Here is a 21,819-nt window from a genome sequence, read left to right as displayed (position 1 = left end):
TACCTATATTGGTATATCAAAGGAAGGAGATAGAAAGTTCCACTGTCAGTACATCATGCAAGACACTCCAGTCTCAGTGAATATACAAGCAATTGAAAAAGATAAGGATGCAATAGTTGGAGAAGACAAGGTAGAGACACAAAAGAATGAAGGCACTCAAGGACAAACAGGTCAGGTAGATACCCCTGCACCTCTAGCACAAGATCAAGATGCAACTAGAACTGAAGAGGAAGAGAAGGACAAGACTGAAGAGTTAAGTTTGACATCCAAGCCAAAGAAGCAATTAGCAATTCAAACACTGGTAACATTACCAAAATCTACTAATCCTTCTAGTCAAGCTCTTTAGAGGTCGAGCGCAAATGCTACATCATTGCAATTTTCAAGGCTGAGTCCTAGCTCATCTAAGGCAAAAGAGGTAACTACATATGGTGATGTTAGCCTAGATGAAGAGATTGTATTGCCTAAATTTGATTTGGTGGCAATCACAATTGAGCAAATGGGTATATTACAAGAGGCCCTAGCAAAGAAGAAAAATCAAGAACTACTCAGAAGGGAGCATAAGCAGAAGCAAGCTTTGATTGACATCAAAGAGATTTTCCTATATGCATTCAGTCTGCCAACTCCAGAGGAAAACAAGCCCATCATTGAACAATAAACCAATATAGTGGAAAGGGTTAATGACACAGACCTAGATACAAATGTAAAAGTACTTAAATGGTCTGAAAGGAAGTTTCAAAATAAGGTAAATGAGAAGATATCAAGTGCTATTGCACTAACACAGTTTGAGCTCGCAACCAAAATAGAGAATGTGAAGAAGGTGTTGGTTCCCAAAAGCACAGATTGGAATCCTACGAGCCTTGCCTGCTCGATGCTAGGATATCCAACTGGTTAATGCCAACTTGACGGAACTGATCGACAAAGTTCAAGTTCCCTACACTTCCGGCTCTGCAAAACCGAGGCGGGTATACCTAATCTTGGACGAAACACTTATATCCAAGACACTTAAAACAGATCAATTAGAATGCGAACACAATAAACGTTTTCCAAGTGGCAAGAAATATAGAAAAAACTTTAAACTTGCAATTTATGCACTGAGAACAAGAATAAATGATGGACATCACATTTTAAATAAAGTATAGATATAAATTAAAACGAGAGATGAATATATTTATTTCTCAAAGGAAAGAAGTAAGACATTTGCCAGCATGTGGATTATGAATTAAGAGCAAAAGACCAGTGCTTAATTAAATGGGCAATAGAGTCAAAATTATCGATTGAAGCGTACAACTTTATAAAATCTAATATATTTTGTATTATAAACAATTTTAATAATCAGACGCGATGGATCAATTATTTAAATGCAATTTTAAATAAGTCTAAAATGCACTTTAACTCTTACTGAGACAAATTAGACAAATACGGAAACAATTATTTCACAATATTTATGTTTATCAACTTTAAAATGCAATAATGATCCCGTCCACTTATCCGAATATTAAAATATTTATAAAATATAAATAAAAGACATTTATAAAGGACACAATTTAATAATGAGTTAAACTCTAATGCAAATAAAGTAAATGTGCTTACAGATTATGCCTGAAAATTATAAGTAGAGACACTCCCTAAAGATGATCTATCCACAGCAAATATATCAGGACCGAATGAGATTGACTCAAAAATCCGCCATCCACAAGCTTGGTTCAACAAGTTACTCCTTTGCTGATGAGAAAATATATTATATCATAAGATAGGCTAAGAAAAGGTCCAGGTATCAAAAATGAATATTGTCATAAGTCTTTCTTCCCTTGTTTGATTTTTACATCTATATTTATAGATGTTCAAAGGGTATCGGTTGCCTAACCAAACATCGCAACCCTTCATAAATAAAACTAACCAATGTTTAAAAACTTAATACGTTTTAACTTTAGAGGGCAGTTTTATATCTCTCCATGGCTTATAAGATGTGATGCGATTTCCCTCGACATTTTTCTTTGGACGCAATTTTTTATATTCCGTTGAGCAACTTCTTATTCAGATCGCAATACTCAGAAAACATGGATTTTTTATCTTAAAGCCGCCGTGGTCATGATTGGGAGCATGTACTTTTAACCAGCGTCAGAAAAAATTTCGTGCCCTCCTCTCAAGCATACACTCTCGAACTCGGGTGTCTTTCCATTGTGCTTGTATCCCAAACCTGCAATCAAACACAAGAAATCGTTAGATATCCATTATAAATAATAAATCTTTCATCCTGAACGATCTGTTGAAGCCTGGGCACAATGATAAATTCTTCAAGCCGCTCAGCAGTCTTCCGTATCACATGTGTTGCCCCCATACAGATTGCTCTCTTTGTTTGTAGCCACCACTTTTCGAATTAACCCCAAACTTCAAGTTTGTTTATTCCTCTGTGAAGATAAAGATGGTATGCAAGCTCTATATCCTGCTCCGTTGACTCTCGAGTTTTGCTTATGCTTCTCCAAAAAAAAAACAATCTTATTGCACTTAAGATAGACTTTATCTCACTTGCCATGATTGTATGTAACTGAACATTAGGATGCTTTATCAACCACACAGTAGATATTCCTCACTTTCCTCAGTAGATATTCCTCACTTTCCTGATCAATCATCTTGTTTTGAAGCACCTTGTATTTGTCGAGCATCTTAATGGAACACCTTCACCACTCTCCATACATTTGGTAAGTCTGACCTTGCACGTCCCAATTCATATTTGCCCACATGAGTCCTCATCTGCTGCATCTGCATTTCCCATTTGTGACACTACTGTAGATAATATTTTCACTGCAGTATAATGGTACAAATATATCTAATGAAATATTCATATTCTTACTGTGAATAAGAATAGATGAATTAAATGTTGTATATAATGTCTTCAACTGTAGCTATGAGACTCTGATTGGTATGCTGGTTGATCTGTACAACTGTAACTTAATGCTATTTCGTGATGCTCCATACTTCTCAAATAATATCATTGCCTCCTAAACTCGTGTCAATTATGTTTGCTCTGTATATGTCATCATATTCAGTGAGTTTCACTGTATACATAATTGACATTTTACTTTTACTGCAATTCCCATGTCCTTGAACTTATCCATTATTGGCAACCTGAATGGACTCTTCTGGTCTCTATGAGGCAATTCAACAGCACCCAAAGCTTAAAAAAAAACAAGGTCCATCGCACCAAGGGCACAAGTTCTTCTTGGGCACATCTCTCAAATTGCTTCCACAATGGCCAGAAACTGGGAGAAACTGCATATCTTTCTTTACATTGTAACCACGCTGCTTGAGTAATGGCACTGTCTTCTCTACTATCTCATCAAATCTCCCTTAAGACCACTGGACAAAAGGTTCATCCATCTTATTAACTATCACTAGCAATTTACAAACACCCATTTCATTGTTCGGTCACCTCCAGTACTTGACTGAATATTCGCAAAGACTGGATGCATAGATTGCATTGATTGGTTGCTGGATATAGTCCTTTCTAGGTGGCAATTCATATATTTATGGTTGCTATTTCCTTTGCTACAAATGTATATACAGGAATCATAAAAACTAGAATCTGCATGTGCAAAATTCATTGCCAATTGTTACAGTATATGACTGTTGCTGCTCCATTGAAGGTGTTGCCTTGGATGTTTGAGTCTTGTTTAGACTTATCGCTGCATAGCCATTAATAATCTCATTGTAAACAACCAGCATAATATATACATATTTCCCTTCATCCAACCAATATCTTGAGACAATTAACCAATCCCGATGTGACTTCAAAACTGAAGGTGAAGGTTGGAAGGAAACAAAACTGCTGATGACTTCCAGAATATTAGAAGAATACTGAAGCAGATAGTAGCAAATTTTCATTCAGGTATTGAGACATCTAATTTTTTAGGCGTCCTCTATCCTTCAAAACCATCAACTCTACTTCCATGAACAGTGTCTTGATCCTATCTTTGTAATGATGTCTGATACTTTTCAGTGACTGTATAAATGGAGACACAAATTTTAGGCTCCATCAGAAGGTACTAGAGAACATTTTCTCTTTGTACACCAAATTATGTAATCCTACACTCTTCACACAAGAAATAAGGAATCACATCGTGAGTTTGGAGAGCCATATACAGTCATCTGGCACTATTTTGCCCAAGTCTCCAGCTAAAAATAAGTAACACTTCAGGAGCCTCTTGCAATTCCAGAGTCAGTCAGCATCTTTACAAATAGATGAAGCCAACTTCAAGGCTAAACTGATCAGCATCCAGTCAGCATTGACTCCATACATGGAGATATTGCACAAGGAACTAGGCTATGCTGAAACTCTTATGAAGAATGATCTTCATCTTTCTACACTGGACGGCTTAGTTCACCTTGCTGCCGAGCTGGCCATCCAACTCAAGTCTTTGGAGGTAGCTTGTGATAATTGGGATGCAGCTCTAAAGATCATACTTGAGGTCCATAAATCATTCTTGGACAAATACACTATTAGTGTATAACCCATCGACATGTGTCAAAAAGGGGGAGTAAGAGTAATGGGGGAGCAAGCAAGCAGAGCAAAGAGGGAGCAAAACCCAAAGGAGAGTAAGGGAGTAAGTGAACAATATCAGCTCAGACAAAAACAGAGACAAGGTATCAATACTCAGCAAGAGAAAGATTTTGATATAGAACTAAACAACCAACTTAGGGGGAGTTATGAAATTTTGAGGTACGACTGATAAGTCATTTATTGCAAAATTTTGAAATTTTGTATTGAAGCCGAACAAATATCTCTATGTTATGCTCATAAGGATAAGATCATTAATGTATGACCAAGTGTTTTTGACACTCATGTCAAAGGGGGTGATTGTTAATCATAGATTGGTTTTGACAAGTGAGAGTCTATACACTTAAGTCATTTACTTAGTTGATGCCGAACAAGTAATATATGTCAAACATAACATAAAAGTTAGAGCATGCCGAGTAAACAGCGAGTGTCAAACCACTCAAGTGCCGAGTCACTCAGATGCCGAGCAGATAGTATGCGCCAAGTGATCCAGGTGTCGAGCAAGCAATGCATGTCGAGTCATTCAGATGCGAGTGACAGCATTGAAGTTACAATTAGTGCCAAGCACCAGGGACTTCGGATGTCGAGTAACATAGTTTTGACATAGTTGTTTGTATTGGCACAAACTACTATGTAAACTGTTTTAAAGGCGACTTAAGGATTGATTTACAATCTTTTGTTGATAAGGATAGATTTTAAGTGTGAATCCCTATGTATTACATGCATCCAATCAGAAAAAAGACAGGTCTAAGCGACAATATGGGTGAATCACAGCCGTTGATTCATACCTAATCCTAAGTCACCTAGGTCTTCTTAAGGAGGACAAACCCTAAATGTTCTATAGAGAAGAGGAGAAAGGGAGAGTTTGAATGCGCAAACAATACATTTATGGTGACCAAGGTATTATGATTTGATTATCATTTGCAAAATCAGTTAAAAGAGAACAGAGGAAAAGAAACAATAGACAGTAGAGAGACATCTAATCAGAACGGATCAAGTACACATTAGTATAGAGGTGATCTGGATTATTGCTAATCACAGGATTATTGTTGAGATAGTCTAACAGGTGAATCAGTTAAATATCTTAACAGAGCAGTCCTAACAGGTTGTATTGAAATCCTCTAACAAGGTGCTTACTTAATTGTGAGCTAAAGTCCTTTAGCCAAGCACACTTCTAACAGGGTGTTGATATTCTTTAACAAGGTAAGACCTAACACTCTTTGTAAGTTTTTATCAAGGCAGACCTTTCACAAGGTAGATCATATTTCATGATCAAACATTGTAACCTTCACTGGATACACTTTATTACTATAGTAGTTAAGATTTGTAGGTGTCATCTCCACCCCAGTTTTACCTTCTCATTGGAGGGTTTCTAAGTAATCATATCTTGTATCATACATGTGTGAATACTTACTTGTTTACATGCTTTAGATGTATATGCTTTATATGGTATTTCAGTTTACTTGTTGAATTGTGAGATGGATGTATGGTGAATGTTTTTGTGAGTATAAGTTTGAAGCACAGATTCACACCCCCCCCCCCCCCCCCTCAGAGTTTACCTTTCCTATTGTAATTCCAACACTTTATCAATCGCTTCAGAAAATATGCAACATTATACCATCTTTGAGTTCTTTGCTTCTAATGATAGTATCAACAGCATTACTCAGTTCATGGCATGAATGCAAACACCATTCTAGTATTAGAAACTTATCCTAAGGTGTAATGATTCCATATACAGCACTGAGTCAGCCAATGTGACGAAAAAAATTTATTTAAGCTGCTCCAAACACTAGTCACCAATAAGCTATTTCCATCTATTACCAAGAATGATGATTATGATGATGATATTAACACGGTTTCATGATAGCAAATACTTTTAGAACCTATCAAAGATATGCAAGACATATTGGACTAATCTGTTCACTTCTACTGCACATGATAGCCTTTGAAAAAGCTCATACCATCTAGTCACTCAGTGAACTTCTGAAATAATGATGAATCATCATTGGGATCCAACCATAGCTGAAGTTATAAACAGGTTTCGAGACTACCACCTTATAGAATAGATTGTGAAAATGCATGAAAAAATTTCCAAGAGGTGTTATGTCTGTACACAACAGGTATAATATTGAGAGGATCTGTTAATTTTGGGATATTTTCTTAAATATTGAGGACATTAGGTGTAAGCCGATGACAAACATTAACACAACCCATGTCTCTAAATGACTATGCTTTAGGCAATTAGTTTTACTTTTAGTGTTTGGTTACTTTTATAGTATAGAGTCCTTACACCCCACCCTACATAGTCAATGATATCCTCCATCTGCACATGGGTTTCTGATCATTCTCCTAAAGTGTGCCCCTCGGATAGAACAAGTTCTCAGTACTTCACAATTTCTTTTGTGGAGAAAATGTGACCCATTGCAGATTTAAATGAACACCACCATTACCGTTTTCCAGCAATAATGCGACTTGCTCATCAACTTGCTTTTACCAACACTATTATAACAAAGCATCTTTCATGATAACAAGAGATCTAACAAGCATGTGAAACTGTTACCGCCAACATGGAATATGGTTTACCTTCTGTTTTACCCGTGATTTACAGAAAACTGCAGATGCATGCTGATTTAATTCTAAGCTAACTAAAGAGGACTGTCATTTAACTCTTTACGCCTCCTTTGAGATTTCCTTCATTTCCATTGTGGATTCAGCTCTTATGGTAGTTTATTCATTGTATAAATCATGCAATCTTTGTAAATGATAAATAGAATTTTCATTCTCAGCAGATCTGTTTTTTATCCGTCTTTTTATGCTTGTTTTTTCTGTTCCAGCTAGATCTATATTCTACGTGCAGACTCAGCTGCATATTTTTACTGAAAGTTGGGAAATCAATTGCAGAGCCAAAACGCCAGAAAAATAATCCACACTTGAAAATGCAGCATTGGATGATTTAACTCAAATTTTGACCTTAAAAGTTGATAATATTAGTTTAGCATATCCCATTAAATACCAGCTTTTCTTTAGAAGTTCTATTTTTTTCTTCACTTAGGTTTCTGCATGAGATTTTCTTACCAAATGTCACATAATGATCTTAGAGCAATGGCTTTCAATGGTTGCCTCACCATCTCCACTAGTTATATCTATTGCAATGATCCAATCCTGCAGTAATATAAATTTGGTATATTTTTCCATGCTGCACAGTTCTCACCCATGTCACAAGATCCAAGTTTGAGCTCATGTTCGACTCCAATAAAATTCGGATGAACTTTGCAAGGCAAAAATTTGTGATTAAAATTTGATAACAAGAATTATATTAAATTTGAATACATTGTGCCTGTTAATGGGCCTTTGAGGGTTAAACCTCAGCAGTTGGATGGTGGTAGGCTAGTTTCGTCACCTCCAGAGGTAGGCTGGATTAAGAGTAACTTCGATGACATGTCCAAAGGCCCATCCAGGACCAAAGGGACTGGGTTCGTAGTACATGACAATCAAGGGAGCATTTTAGCTGTTGGAGCTAAAAGGGTGGCAAATGGGCCAAACAATGATGCAGAATGCCTGGCAGCGATAGGGCCAATTTTGATAGCCAAAAAGTTGGGAGTGCAAAGACTTCACCTCAAAGGAGATTCGCAACTCGTTGTGAACAGCATTGTCAAAGGGGAAATGGATACTTGGTATCTCAACAAACATATTAGGAGGATTCATAATTTGTTGGGAGAATTTGTTGATTTTCGAGTAAACCATGTCCTTGGGGAGGCAAATTCTTTGGTAGATAAACTATCAAATGTTAACATGATGGGTTCACTGGAGGAAAAATTCGAATTGTTTGACGATTTTCTGTTTTTGGGCAGTGAGAACAGGCCTACAGCAGGAAATGATATAATTTCATCTATAGTCATTTGAAGTGAAAGTTGGCGGAGTTATGAAGTTGGAGGCACGAGTAGGATAGATGTGATGTTTTAGATTGGTAGTTGGTACACACGGTCAAGTCGTGACAGTGTGTGCTCAAGTTTGGGCTGGTTTTGCTCTGGCCTGTATCTACTTCAGTGCCACTTCTGTCATCATGACAGGTGATGGGGAGTCCTTTCCAGAGGATTATCAGTACTTAAAACGGAATGGGGAAACGTTGTGAGATATGCTTCATTTGTGCCCTTTTGCCTATTGGTGTTTGGCTCGCACAGGTGTATCCATGGAGGCTAACTTTTCCTTGGAAATCACTAGGCCAATTAACTAGTTTCAGAGGTATGATCTCAGTGCACCAAATGAAGAATGTCTTCAAGTTCAACCATGTGGAGTTTTGGGATGTTGTGTGTCTGTTGTTTAGGGAGGAGTTTCTAAATGAATATGTGAGACCCAGGACCAAACTGGATATTTCCTCTTTGTTTCTGGCCTTGGCTCTGCTGGTGGGTTCCTCCAAGGACAAGGTTTTGCAGGTTTCTCAGGCTTGCTTACAGCCCAAGTGGACTGGTGGATAAGCAGAGTTGGAGGTGAGGCTACATAAGGGTCACGGTCTCTGGCAACTAAACAAGGAAACAACGGGGTCCCAGCTCCTCCGCGTCAGATCCCTCTGAAAAGAGCTGTCTGTGGATGTGGCATTCAGGCTGGTGGCAGTTGTGCTGAGGGCTTTGGTAGTGGTGAGAATGGTGGTTCTTTTCCCAATTTCTCCAGGGAGGAGGCAGCTGGGTGGTTCGGCTAATAATGTAGTGGGGGTAGTATGGGCTAATGGGTGTTTGAATGGTTGGTTGTTTGTCCTCTGGATGGTCTTTGTATGTATGTTGCATCTGGTATGTGTTCATCGAATGTATTTTTGAAATGTTGTTTTCACTCCAGTGGTTGGGGAATGTTAGTTCCAAATCTGCCAATTTGCAGTGGCATTGTAATACTCTTTTGATATTAATAAAATTCTAAATTACCGATCAAAAAAAATTGAATACATTATAATCAATTCAAAAACGTTATAAAAAAGTTAAAAATTTTAGTCTAAATATATTTTATATATAAATAACAGTGTTACCCCAGTACTGGGGTACGTCGGGACGCCTTTCCGGGACGTGGAGAAAATGGGCCTCATTTTCGAAACGGCTTGGGGAAGGCAGGGGGACGGCGGCAAGGGGAGGATGGGGAAGGGAGGGGTGTTGTATAGTACACACATAGAACTTGAAATGCTCTTTATGAAATGATGTTTCAGTAGAACATAGTATATTAAAATAATTGAACATAGCAAAATTGGAAAATGAGCTAGAACTCCTGAACATTCAACATAGTAAGATATTACATACCTAATGGTAACATTCAAAAATCAAAATTCAAATAGAAATTTAGGTACCCATCCCAGCAGCGGCATGGTTGCATAATGGCGGAGGTGGGGGTACTTGGGTACTCAAGCACCCGGTGCAGGGATGTGTCAAGGACGGGTACTTTGAGGTTTGGGAGGGGGGTGTGAGTCCCCGTGTTACACTAATAAATAATAAATATATAAGTATGCCACTTTAACATTTATATATTTTATTTATAAATAATAAATATATAAGTATGCCACTTTGACATTTATATATTTGAAAAATATGTTAAATAGAGACAGATACATACACACACATACATAGGCATACATACAGAGACATACACACACATACAGACATGCATGTACACATACACAGACACACACACACAAATACATACATACACTATTACACACAAATGTGTATTCATGCACAAGCAGAGATGTACACACACACAGACATACATACAGAGACATACACACACAAACAAACATGCATGTACACATGCACAAGGACACAGACACACTTACATACACTATTCCAAACACACACACATAAACACACACACATACACATGTACAAGCAGAGATGTGCACACATACACGCTTACATACAAACACACAGAGACACACAGACATTCTCACCTAACCATGAAAAATGATGGCCACAAAGATTCATTGTATGGTACTCTCATATCAATCCCTCAAATCCCTACCAGAGGATTTGTCTGTCTACCCCTGGGCTTTCCTAAACGGGAAAAACCTGAACCAGACTTTATTTCAAAGAGTGGGAAAAAATGTTTTCTCAATAAATTTTATTTAAGATAAAACTATGCCCTAGACCCACTTGGATATGAGGCTAATTTCAATGAATTTTTATGTTATAAATTGAAGTCTGCCGAATTTTGGACTCCTTGGCAAAACTTGGTGAACACTAGGTTAGGTTCTCAAGTTCTCCATTAACAATCTGTCATCTTGCGGTATCATGTGCACTGCTTTTGCACTTCGTAGACGCTTCTGGCCAGTAGTTGCATCATATAATTGGGCACACAGTATGCACAATGAGACAATGCATTTTGCTTTCATTTCATTAAACTGAAATGTTTTCACAATTTGTATTGGTGTCCCTTTCTAGATCAATTCCCATTTCTAAAATAGTTATGACTTATTGCATTTATATTTGTAACTTATATTATTAAAATAATGAATTTTGCTATCACATTGAGAATTTTCACTTTAAAATAATTTTGAAAATAATCTAATTTTGATTTCCTACCATGTTTCTTCTCCATTAAACATTACATCCTCTTTGGCTGTATTATTTATTTGCAAGTCACGACCTTTCTCATACAACCATTATTTGCTAGAATGAAACTAGTATCACTCTTTCCTTATCTCTATAGACTTATCAATTATATGATAATGGAGCCACTTCAAGCAATTTCCCTATTTGTTAATTTACATGTATTCTCATTGCCCAACACTGGCGGAGCAAACTCTGACACTAGCATTCTTTGCCTTTTTCTGAAATGTGATTCATATTGTAATTACAAGCCATAAAGCTACTGCTTTCAAACATTAGAAAATGGGATTTGCCTTTTTCTGAATGCTATTTAGTTTGAAAATAGACATATTTGCGTTTGCTCCTAAAAAAGTCCACAAATACAAGTGTTAATAGTGAAAACACTAACGGTCATTGCCAGGTATTACATAGAACAATGAGAAAAGCCCTCATTAACATTCCCTTTTTCCATTGTTGGTGTTATAATCTACAAATTAGACAAACCCAATTTCTAATGGTCTGAAATATATAGTTGCCTCCTAGTGATTGTAATCGTGCTTACTTTCCTGTTTAAAGGTACATCAAAAGTTGTTTTCGAACAATTGTACTTTCCAGCAACCAATGCAGATTACTCTTGCACATTGTATTATAGTATGAGAATAAAAACAAGGATACATATCCTTTCAACTGCTTGGGCTTTTTCAAATCTCCCATAGAGTTGATGTCATTCAGTTGTGGTCTCCCAATTTGGTGCTTACTGCCATGCTCAGGCCTACAGTGAGAATTGCATGCATGGTTCCAATAAAAGAAGTATGAAAGGGAGACGGATAGGGATAAAATGAAAGTTTGACCTCTGAAAAGTAATCTAAACCATTGGTGATGTTTCCAGTAAGAAAGACTATTGATTTGGTTGATGTAAAAAGATTCCGTGTTTACTGTGATCAAATCAATATGTGAATTTCTTCCATTTTCCTATCACGGGAAATAACTGTCTCATTTTTTAAATGTCCAAATAATGAGAACTTGTGTTCAGATCAGGAATGACTGGAAAGCAAGCACTACTGTGCAAAACAGTTCATTAGTATTAATAAACATATTTAGATATTCCCAGTCATAGAAACTGATAGCCTATGGAGTCGGGAAATCTAAAGTCATATGAGCAGAATTATGCCCCTCATTAACTAGAATTAGCGACAGTAGTAAATGCTCTGCAAATATGACAACACTATATGTTCTGATATCATTGTCATGACTACTCAGCATACTAAAATAATTTATGGATACTTTACTTGCAACTGAATATAAAAATCCTTAAAACTCCAGAAAACAACACAATGAATTCTGAAACAGAACCTTTTTAGAAAAATCTCTCAAAACATGGAAACTTTGTAGTGAGTTTACAAGCAAAGTGAATTTGCACATTAATTAATTCTTACAATCAAATGGGACAATCCCATCTCAAATCTGCTGACAAAGAACTGACTCCTGATATTGAAATAGCGCTGCAATGTTGATCTGGAAAGCTCTGAAGTTGACTATAAGTTAAACTATTGTTACAGAGTTACAGAAATCTGCTAACTAGCACTGCAATGTTGATCTGGAAAGCTCTGAAGTTGACTATAAGTTAAACTATTGTTACAGAGTTACGGAAATCTGCTAACTAGCACTGCTACAATTGGACTATGTAAGTGCTTAAGCTTGATTAGTTAACTTTGACAATACTGAAACCTCTAAACTGAACTAATTGAAACTATGAAACTGGAACTACGCTGAATGCTTAAAGTTCTGTGCAGTTCCCTAAATGCAACCACGCTGAGAATTTTCATCCCAAATCTAAATATGAGATATCCAGGAGTGTCTGTCCTTTTAGCTCAAACAATCTTCAAACTCTCCATCCTAGGACCGTGTGAACAAGCTGTTCAAATGAAGGCTCAATAGAGAATATTCTGAATTATTTTCTTACCGCCCACTGCTGATATAATAAGGCCCATAGGTCTAAGGACAGTGGCTGGTAGCCCTAGGGCAGCCAACACCTTTAACTTCTTTTTTCTTTGATTGTTTACCTCAAAATTCAGATTCCTATTTAATTTGAGGGAGAAAATTTTGGACTCGTCTTTATTGAGGCAGCCACTCCTTTTTCTTTTTCTTTTTCTATTTTCTACTCTCTTTTAACTTTTCCTTCTGCCATTATATTTACAATATTTCAATATTTGCTTTTTTTGCTCATTAAAATAGAAAATATGCAAAATTGCATGGACACATATAAATATGGTATTGGATACAGATATGAACATATTTTAACACCCCTACTATGGATATGGTTGGATAAGGCATTCATAAATAAACATAGTTACACCACGCTGGGGGACGGGGGTATGGCAGAACGGGGGGACAAGTTTCCGTAATGGGGGGACAGAGGAGCCTTAATTTGGGGACGGTGGGGGACGGCGGCAATGGACGGGAGACGGGGTATATATATATGTGCATATGGTACTTAAAATGCTAGTTATGAAAATATGTATTGCAATATAAGATATAAAGATGTTAAAGAGTAAATACTTGAACATTGCATTGAATTGGAACATTGAACATTAAACATAAATAGATGAATCTGCAAATAGTCAACATTGGAATGCCCCCCATCCTTGGTGGAGGTGGCGGAAATTGGTGGTGCCGCTGGGGATGGGGGAACGGAGTCCCCAAATCCCCGGTGCATTGAAGTCTCTAGGACGTGGGGCAAAAAGGGGGAGATGCATCCCTGTGTTACTATGTAAATAAACACACATGTTTAACACAATTTACAAATTATTAGAGGATATTAATATTATTTCAAAAGCACCACACATAACTACTACATAAATAATTATGAGTTGATTTAACTTTTTAACAATTTACAATATACAAAAAAATATACCAACCATGACCTATAAATAAATTTAACAATAATGTCATTTAAATATAAAAAGATAAATAAAGTAAAAATTAAATATTAAATATTAAATATGAAGTAAAAATTAAATATTAAATATTAAATATGAAGTAAAAATATCTAAATTTATAAATAATTAAGTTTCAAAAAAAATTAAACGAAAATAAAACTTGCATTAATGAAGGTCGGAAGGCTTGTGTATATGTATTATGGAGGGACAATAGGCCTCAATTTCAGTACGCCGGGGGGATAGTGGCAAGGGGACAATGGGGCAGGGAGGAGTGTTATATACTATACAAATAGACCTTGAAATACTAGTTATGAAATGATTTAATGATGTTATAGTATAAAACACCAAACATAGCAAAATTGCAACACAAACTAGAACCATTGAACATTCAACATAGCAACATAGTCCATACCCAAGAGTAGCATTTAAAAATAGAAATTCAGGTGCCCATTCCAGCAGTGCCATGGTTGCAGAATGGCGGAGGTGGGGGTACTCAAGTACTCCAAGTTTCCAGTGCGGGGACATCTCAAGGATAGGTACTTCAAGGTTTGGGAGGGGGTGTGAGTCCCCATGTTTCACTGACAACTGAAAAGCTGTGTTTCAATCAAAATACAAGCAACAGAGCCATAGATCCAGTGTGTAACTTCCAACAAAAATCATCTCGTTTTTCAAAATTTTCCAAACCAGACCACTTCTGGTCTTCCACTGTTTGGTTTCTATCAAAAATTAAGATTTCCCTCTTCACAAGTTAAAAAGTATTTTATTGCTCTTTAGAACGTAAGAACTTGTATCAGTAGTCTCGACTCTCAGATGCTCCTTTGACCTATATGTGTCAAACTCTAGAACATATTTTAACTATTAACATTATCAGATTTCCACAATCCATTTGTAAAATATAAAATGTTTTCTGAATTTGATTGTGTGTATTTTTTTACCATCAATGTTTCGGATCATACTACATGATCCATCATCAGGATGAGAAAGTGCAGGATAGTACAGATATGCAGACTGAACCTTTCTCAAAAGATATAAGAAGAGAAGGGGAGAGCAGGCAGAATCATGCAAAGAATAAAAGAACAATCAATTGCCAATCCTATCACCTGAAATGACTATGAACAATTTTAGACATGACCATGTATCGTTCATCCAACAGTTCCAAGGCTGGATGCAGATACCAACTTTTTTAGCATTAACACACTATATATGCTTTTACGGTTTTACCATTTGCCATGTAGACTCAGGACAAATTAAACTATAATTATAGTTTTGAATTTGTAGCAAAATAAATATAATTGAACTCTTCAATTTTAATTTCTCAAATAAATGTCATTTTAAATTTGAATTACAAAACTATGCTTATTGAAATCAAGACTGGTACCTGAAAAATGTTGAATCTGCTTCTGTAGCAACAGCCTTTGCCAAGTATGATTTTCCTGTACCAGGAGGACCATATAAAAGAAAAGCTCTCCAGGGCTTCCGCTTACCTATATTGACATAAAATGTGCAACTGATATTTAACATGAATGAGCTCTCAAAAATAAAAGGCTGAAAAGGGAATGCTTTGGAGTAATAGGAAACCCTAAACATCAAAATATAGCAATGGGAGACACAACACAACAGATGATGCCTGTAACATTACATGCCATTTTTATTACCAGGCCACACAATGATCATTAAATATTTAAGTAACACACAAAAATTTAAGAAACTTGAATATTCAGTAATCAACTTTTAAATATTGAAAGAACACTAAAAATGAAATATATGGTGGTGACACAATTGGTCACCGAATAAAATAAGAAAGAGGCTCCCAACATCAGTTTATTTGGTTTCCTCGACAACCACGACGGCAGACAATTCCAAATGAGAAGCTTTGTTAAAAAATTCTGCTCATATGCCATCCTGCATATCCTTTTAATCACATCTCCTCCAGTCATGTGCAATTTAGTTTATATCCCAGTCTTCCTTATTTTCAACAAAAAATAATTTCTCTTTTAAAAATCTAACAAATCAATTGTTTTTCTTTCTATTTCTTTCCGGTTAATATTTTTTGGATCATTCTCACTGTTATGGTAAATCAATGTTATATTAAACAAGGGAGACGAAAGCTCCTTAAGTAGACTTGCAACTTAAATAGACTTACAAAAACAATGTTTCTAAATGAAACAATCATGAAGTGAGAATTTAAAATGACATTTTCTAAACAACCAAAATGATCATTACGGAAACATTACAATATTTTAATACCATTCCTTAACGACAATTTGCAGGTCTCTTGGTCACAAATGCATAGAGAATGCTCTACAAAATGAGTCTACTGCTGAAAGACACCTGAATCCACAGAATTCCTTGAGATGACCAAGATAACCACAAACTTTCCAACCTGATGTTGGGAAACAAAAGTATCACTCCCTTTAGCTAGAGACAAGAAGACCAACTTCTCAAACTGAAACCACAAATTTGCGGAGAAAATTGCCAAACCCTTATGCAAACCATTGCCCTAGCAACTCTAGACACAATATAAAACAGCCGCAAGAACCACAATTTTTGTGGAAAGACTACCCAAACCCAACAATGATTTTTTCCGAAAAAAATTAAATAAAAAAACCTGAGACAAGCAACACAGGTCATGTTTTTTTGGAAAAAAATCAAAAAACTCCGCAACCAACAACAGCTGTCGAGACTTGTTAGGGAAAAAAAAACTAGAAATTATTTTTGAGGAAAAAATCAAAAAAACCAAACATAAATTTCAAGGAGAAAAATCAATCAAAACCAGATATGATTTTTGAGGAGAAGACTCTATCAAAACCTAGACATCCGAAACATCAACGAGTCGCCGGCACAAAATCCGTGACATGTATTTGCATAGTTTTTGAGAAAAACAGTAAAACCCAGAATAAAACTCCAAAATAACATAGTTTAAAATATAAAACCCAGAATATGTTTTAAGGAAATAATTATTAAAACCCACCAGAATATTTTGAAGAGAAAATTATTAAAATCCAGAAATAATTTTGAAGGGACAAATTATAAACCTAGAATAATTTTTTTAAGGGGCAAAATTATAAGCCTAGAATAGTTTTTGTAAGGGAAAAAATTATAAACTCGCCCACAAAAATATATGACCAAACTGTCCAATAACACCAACCTCCTTGGCAAAGAAATTGGATACCATGAGGATGTGCCCGATACATGGTCTTGAAGATCACTTCTTGCATCTTTGACTCAACCAAGCCAAAAAGGACTGCAAAATCAAGACATGGAAACAAAGACCCACAAACAAAGAGGTCATGACAAGTAAAAATGTTAAGGATTCTAAAAAATGGACAGAAACATCTTTAAAAATGAAGCTTCGCACAAAAAACCAAAAAATGTGGGCCAAAATATGGCACTAAAATGCCAAAAATATGTCGCAAAATCCAACGCAGATCACAGGATAAGCCACCACAAAACACAGGCACACACTTTGTGTTTTTCAGAAGAAAAAATGCAACTCTCTTTCTTTGGTTGATCAAGAACAACACCCAACAAACCTCTTTCGCAGGGAAGAAACACGCAAGGAGAAAGATGCAAAAAGTCAAGCTGCAAACCAAGAAAATGCACAAACCAGAAACAGAAGGATGTGAAATAGACAAAAAGCACAAACAAATCAAAAACATGAGTTGCAGAAGTAAACACTCAAGTCTGAAACGGCCCCTAAACATGCAGAAAACCTAGGATGATTTAACCCTTGGCTTCAAAACTTTGGTGTCCTTTCCATAGACAGAAGAAAACCACAAAAATATCTACGATTTTGTAGACAAAAAAGTACAAAATCCCTCAAATTTCAAAAACAAAGACCCCATGAATTTTTATTAAAAAATTATCAAAATGCAAGAGGAATTACAATCCTAGTCCAAACATTGCTTGTACTCAAGCAATTCTCTATTGAACCGCCAGGATCTCTGAAGCTCCAATTTGATGCAACCAATAGAGCTGAAATATATTATAATATTTTATTATACTTACATAAATTAATTAATATTAAGTCATCACTTGAATATTTTATGCATTATTTGATAACATAATAAAAATTAATTTAATTAATTGTCACCTTAAAAATTGGGGATATTGCAATCCTCAGGATCCCAAAATAACCTTATGGATAAGGTTGTATCTCTCCACAGTTCCACTTTGATGCAACCAGTAGTGCTGAAGCCTACAACTTTGTTATGGTGAGGTGTTTATCAATCAAGGTAATCAATGGATCCTAAATCATCACGCTGCCACATCCATAAGATATAAGGAGATAGAAGTATCTCAAAGAACTACAACAACAAACAACTCTCCATCCGAGTGATCTAATGTTGAAGTGCAGAACACCCATCGTAGGCACATGAGAACACATATCAGCCCATCCTAGCCTGCTGGTGTAAACTAGAACAGCTCCCATAAATCTGGAAATCAAACTTATCATGATGATAGTGTCTCATCACTATGCCAACCTCCAAAGATAAAGAGATGATTCATGTTTCTCCATAACACCCAAACAGCTGCTGTCCTCAAGTGCTCCCAAGAAAATCCCTGTTCAGCAATGTGGAACCATCTTTACTCAACAATGTATGTAGTAGTATCCCATGAGTTTGTGTAGGAAATATTCTGTCCTTGACTACATACGATAAATCCAACCCAGCTGAAATACATACACTTGCAACTCAAAACCAAGTATCTTCGAGGCAACTTCTCCATACCTTGGTTCATAGACCAGCTGTGTCTCCGGACTCTCCACTTCTCCATGTGCATACCAATCAGGTGCAAGTGTGTCCATGACGTGTCACAAGTCTTGGAAGCAAGGCAGTCCTACACTTTAACAATCGCCAATGACCCAGCCATGTACACTCCTTCATAGGCTGGCCCCAAAAATAGTAAGTTTGACATTGCAAGCCTCTAAAGATAACTCCTCAAGCTTCCCATGAATGATCGCGAATCCAACCAAAATACTTATGCTTCCCTCTACATATGCAGATATAATACTACTGACTGATCCACCATGTGTGTGGTCAACTATCCCCTCTTCCTCTATGATTTGAGCCTTCAATGGACCCTCTAATAGAGAAAACTCATGAATTTCATGATGAAAAGTAATTATCCTAATAAAATCTTCTGAATCATCCTCTTCTCTAGTTCACACTAATCTGAATGTTCTTCTTGGAAGTACTATCTTGCTTGGGCAGTCAGCCACTTGCCTTCCTATCTCTTTGTAGCCATCTGTCACGTTCCTTGTGACTTCTCTACATACTCCAAGGTATGACATGCAAAATTAGAACTTTTATGGCTTGAAGCTTCATTACATTCCTCTCATAAAATATAAGTGTCCATATTGGGAAACTCCTCAATACCATCATACTCATATGAAATGGCTGCTATCTCATAATTATGCAAAAGTGAGGAACTGTTGTTGCCAAGAAAAAAATAAGAAAGACAGTCATGCCTTTCCAAAGTGTCCTCAATAGCCTCAAAAACGCCTTCTTTCCTTCCTTCCTTCCTTCATCAAATTCTGCTCCAAGCGATGTCTCTAACCAAAGATCTCAAGCTTAATTCAAGCCTCCATCCTCTTCGCTATCATGTTCACAGTTGTACCATGGATATTTATTGTCCCAAAGTGTGCACCCCGCCAAAAACCATCCTCGTCAGAATTGTCAATGATCCCAACTGAACTGCTGCTGTCAACAATCAGAATACCAGAATTGTCTGAGTTTAGGGCGGCATCAAGTCCCAACAATAAATCACCCTCTTCACCCTCTTCAAGATGAGATGTCAGAACACAAAGAGATCTCTTCTCTTCTGACTCAAGGATGACTTTTTCCCCAATTGCACCATTACCATCTCCTGATAGTATGATGTTCATAAGGAGTATAAACAATCTTTTCTCCTTTGATCATAGTTTGAGCCTCCATTGCAACTTCTTCACAGGGGGGTTGCAGCTCAACAGAGGCTGATTCAAAAGAAGCATGCAATTGAAAATTACATGTATCTCCTTCATGGTTGCAAACTAAAATCTCTTCTCTCTGAAGAACTCCAACTACTTGCTCAATTTCTACCATTCTTGTATTATTTCCCTCTTCCTTTAGATAGGTCTCCAAAAAGATGATTGAATGTCTAATTTGGATAAATAAAAAATGTGTCAAGCTCAACTCAACTCCAAACAAGACCCATCACCTTGATTTCCAATTTTCCAGATTCTTGAACTCTTAACATCTTCAAACAAATGTCTTGTTCTGTCTTCATAGTTGTACCATTCTAACACAACTACCTCGTGCTCTTATGTCAACTCTCAAGTGTCCTCTATGCAAGGCTTATGTGATAACAAAGGCCTGCTGGTCAAACTCAAAAAATTAGAATCATTTCCCTGCCTCTTTGAAGTTCTTTGTCATCCTTTATTACATCTTCTTCAAAGGCATGCTGTTTGTTCATATGTGCTGGTTAATGAGGTGTGTCTAACTGAAAGTTGCATGTCATCCTAGCTATAATGTTTTTGGTCTCCAAAAGCTGATGGTAAAGTATCCACGACAAACCAAACATTATCAAAGCAAAGAACTTCTTGTCAAGCAATCTATTAGTCTCTACAAACAGCTTCCTAAAACAATATGCCTCATATGACATTAACAAGTATTCCTCCAATATAATCATGTGCAAAAAACAAGGGAAATCAATCTCACCATGGGCTGTCATACCTTGCATGTAGCTGAAATCTGGAAATTGGATCGATGTGCCTTGTGTTAGAAGATTATAATGTTTCTTTAATGGTCATCTTAGTCAGTCTTTAGTTTATTAAGTAGTTTCTATTTCCGTCTTTAGTTCATGATTGTTTTCTTTAGAAACAACATCTTTGTAAATCTATAAAGGAGCTTTCATCTCCTTTGTTTAATACGGTTACAACAACATCGATTTACCATAGCACAGTACCAAATCAAGTCAATGGGCAAATTTTTTTAAGAAAAAATCTAGCCTCTTTTGATGTGGAATTTTTTCCAAAAATTTGTTTTTCAATTTTTTGAAATAAAAATCGCTGGAGGTATTTTATGAAAATTTGTGGTTTGTCTTCAAAGATTTTTGCTGAAAATGGCCAAAGCCTAGTTGAACGATTTGATTGCACGATTGCAAAAGCCTAGTTGAGGGTTTGATAGCGTGATTGCAAAAGCCTCTAATTTTTTAAGGTTGCATGTATTTACACGAGTTGCATGTCCTTCCATGTGCATTTTGTTACTTGCATGTGTTGTTTTACCATGTGAAGTCTCGTGTTTTGTTGATGAAGATTTCTTTGATGGGTTTACATGATTTTTTCCCTCAAAGAAAACTTGATCCTATAACTCACAAAGGTGCATGGGGATATTCCTTTGTGGGTTTATAATTTTTTCCTCAAAAATTATTTGTCGGATTGTACCATTTATCCCCAGAAACGAAGTTTTGTATTCTCTAATCTATGTCTCAAATTATGTTGCCTGGTTTTTATCAATTTTTCACCTCAAAAATCATGTCCGGATTTTCTAATTTATCTACTAAAAAATCATGAATTTTTGCACTTTGTTTTGGGACATCATGTTCATCTGCAAAGTTTAGAAGGTTTGAGATTTTTTACTCAAAATCGTGCTAGTTGTTCTCGGGATTTGACTCTATCTCTAATGAAGAGCAACTGTGTTATCCAACATTAGGTTGGATGTTTCTGTGATGATTTTTGGTCAGAAGTTTTGTTGATTCTGGGAGGGTTAGCAACAAACTCATCTCA

The 21,819-nt window shown here is 36.4% G+C and overlaps 1 protein-coding gene across 1 annotated transcript in view; it reads right to left on the bottom strand.

Moving 5' to 3' along the window:
* Window positions 1–21,819, bottom strand: part of LOC149563561 (protein SUPPRESSOR OF K(+) TRANSPORT GROWTH DEFECT 1) — a 62,513-nt gene that overhangs the window by 17,570 nt on the left and 23,124 nt on the right. The window contains exon 2 of the mRNA XM_089826772.1: window positions 15,433–15,538. Within this exon, the coding sequence (XP_089682898.1) occupies window positions 15,433–15,538 (106 nt within the window). The remainder of the gene's footprint in view (window positions 1–15,432; window positions 15,539–21,819) is intronic.

This window comes from Cupressus sempervirens, chromosome 4 (genome assembly GCF_028749045.1).
Source record: "Cupressus sempervirens isolate cs-2001-9-10 chromosome 4, ASM2874904v1, whole genome shotgun sequence".
Taxonomy (NCBI): Eukaryota; Viridiplantae; Streptophyta; class Pinopsida; order Cupressales; family Cupressaceae; genus Cupressus; species Cupressus sempervirens.
The sequence above is the reverse complement of the archived record's forward strand: the minus strand, read 5'-3'. Positions and strand labels throughout refer to the sequence as shown.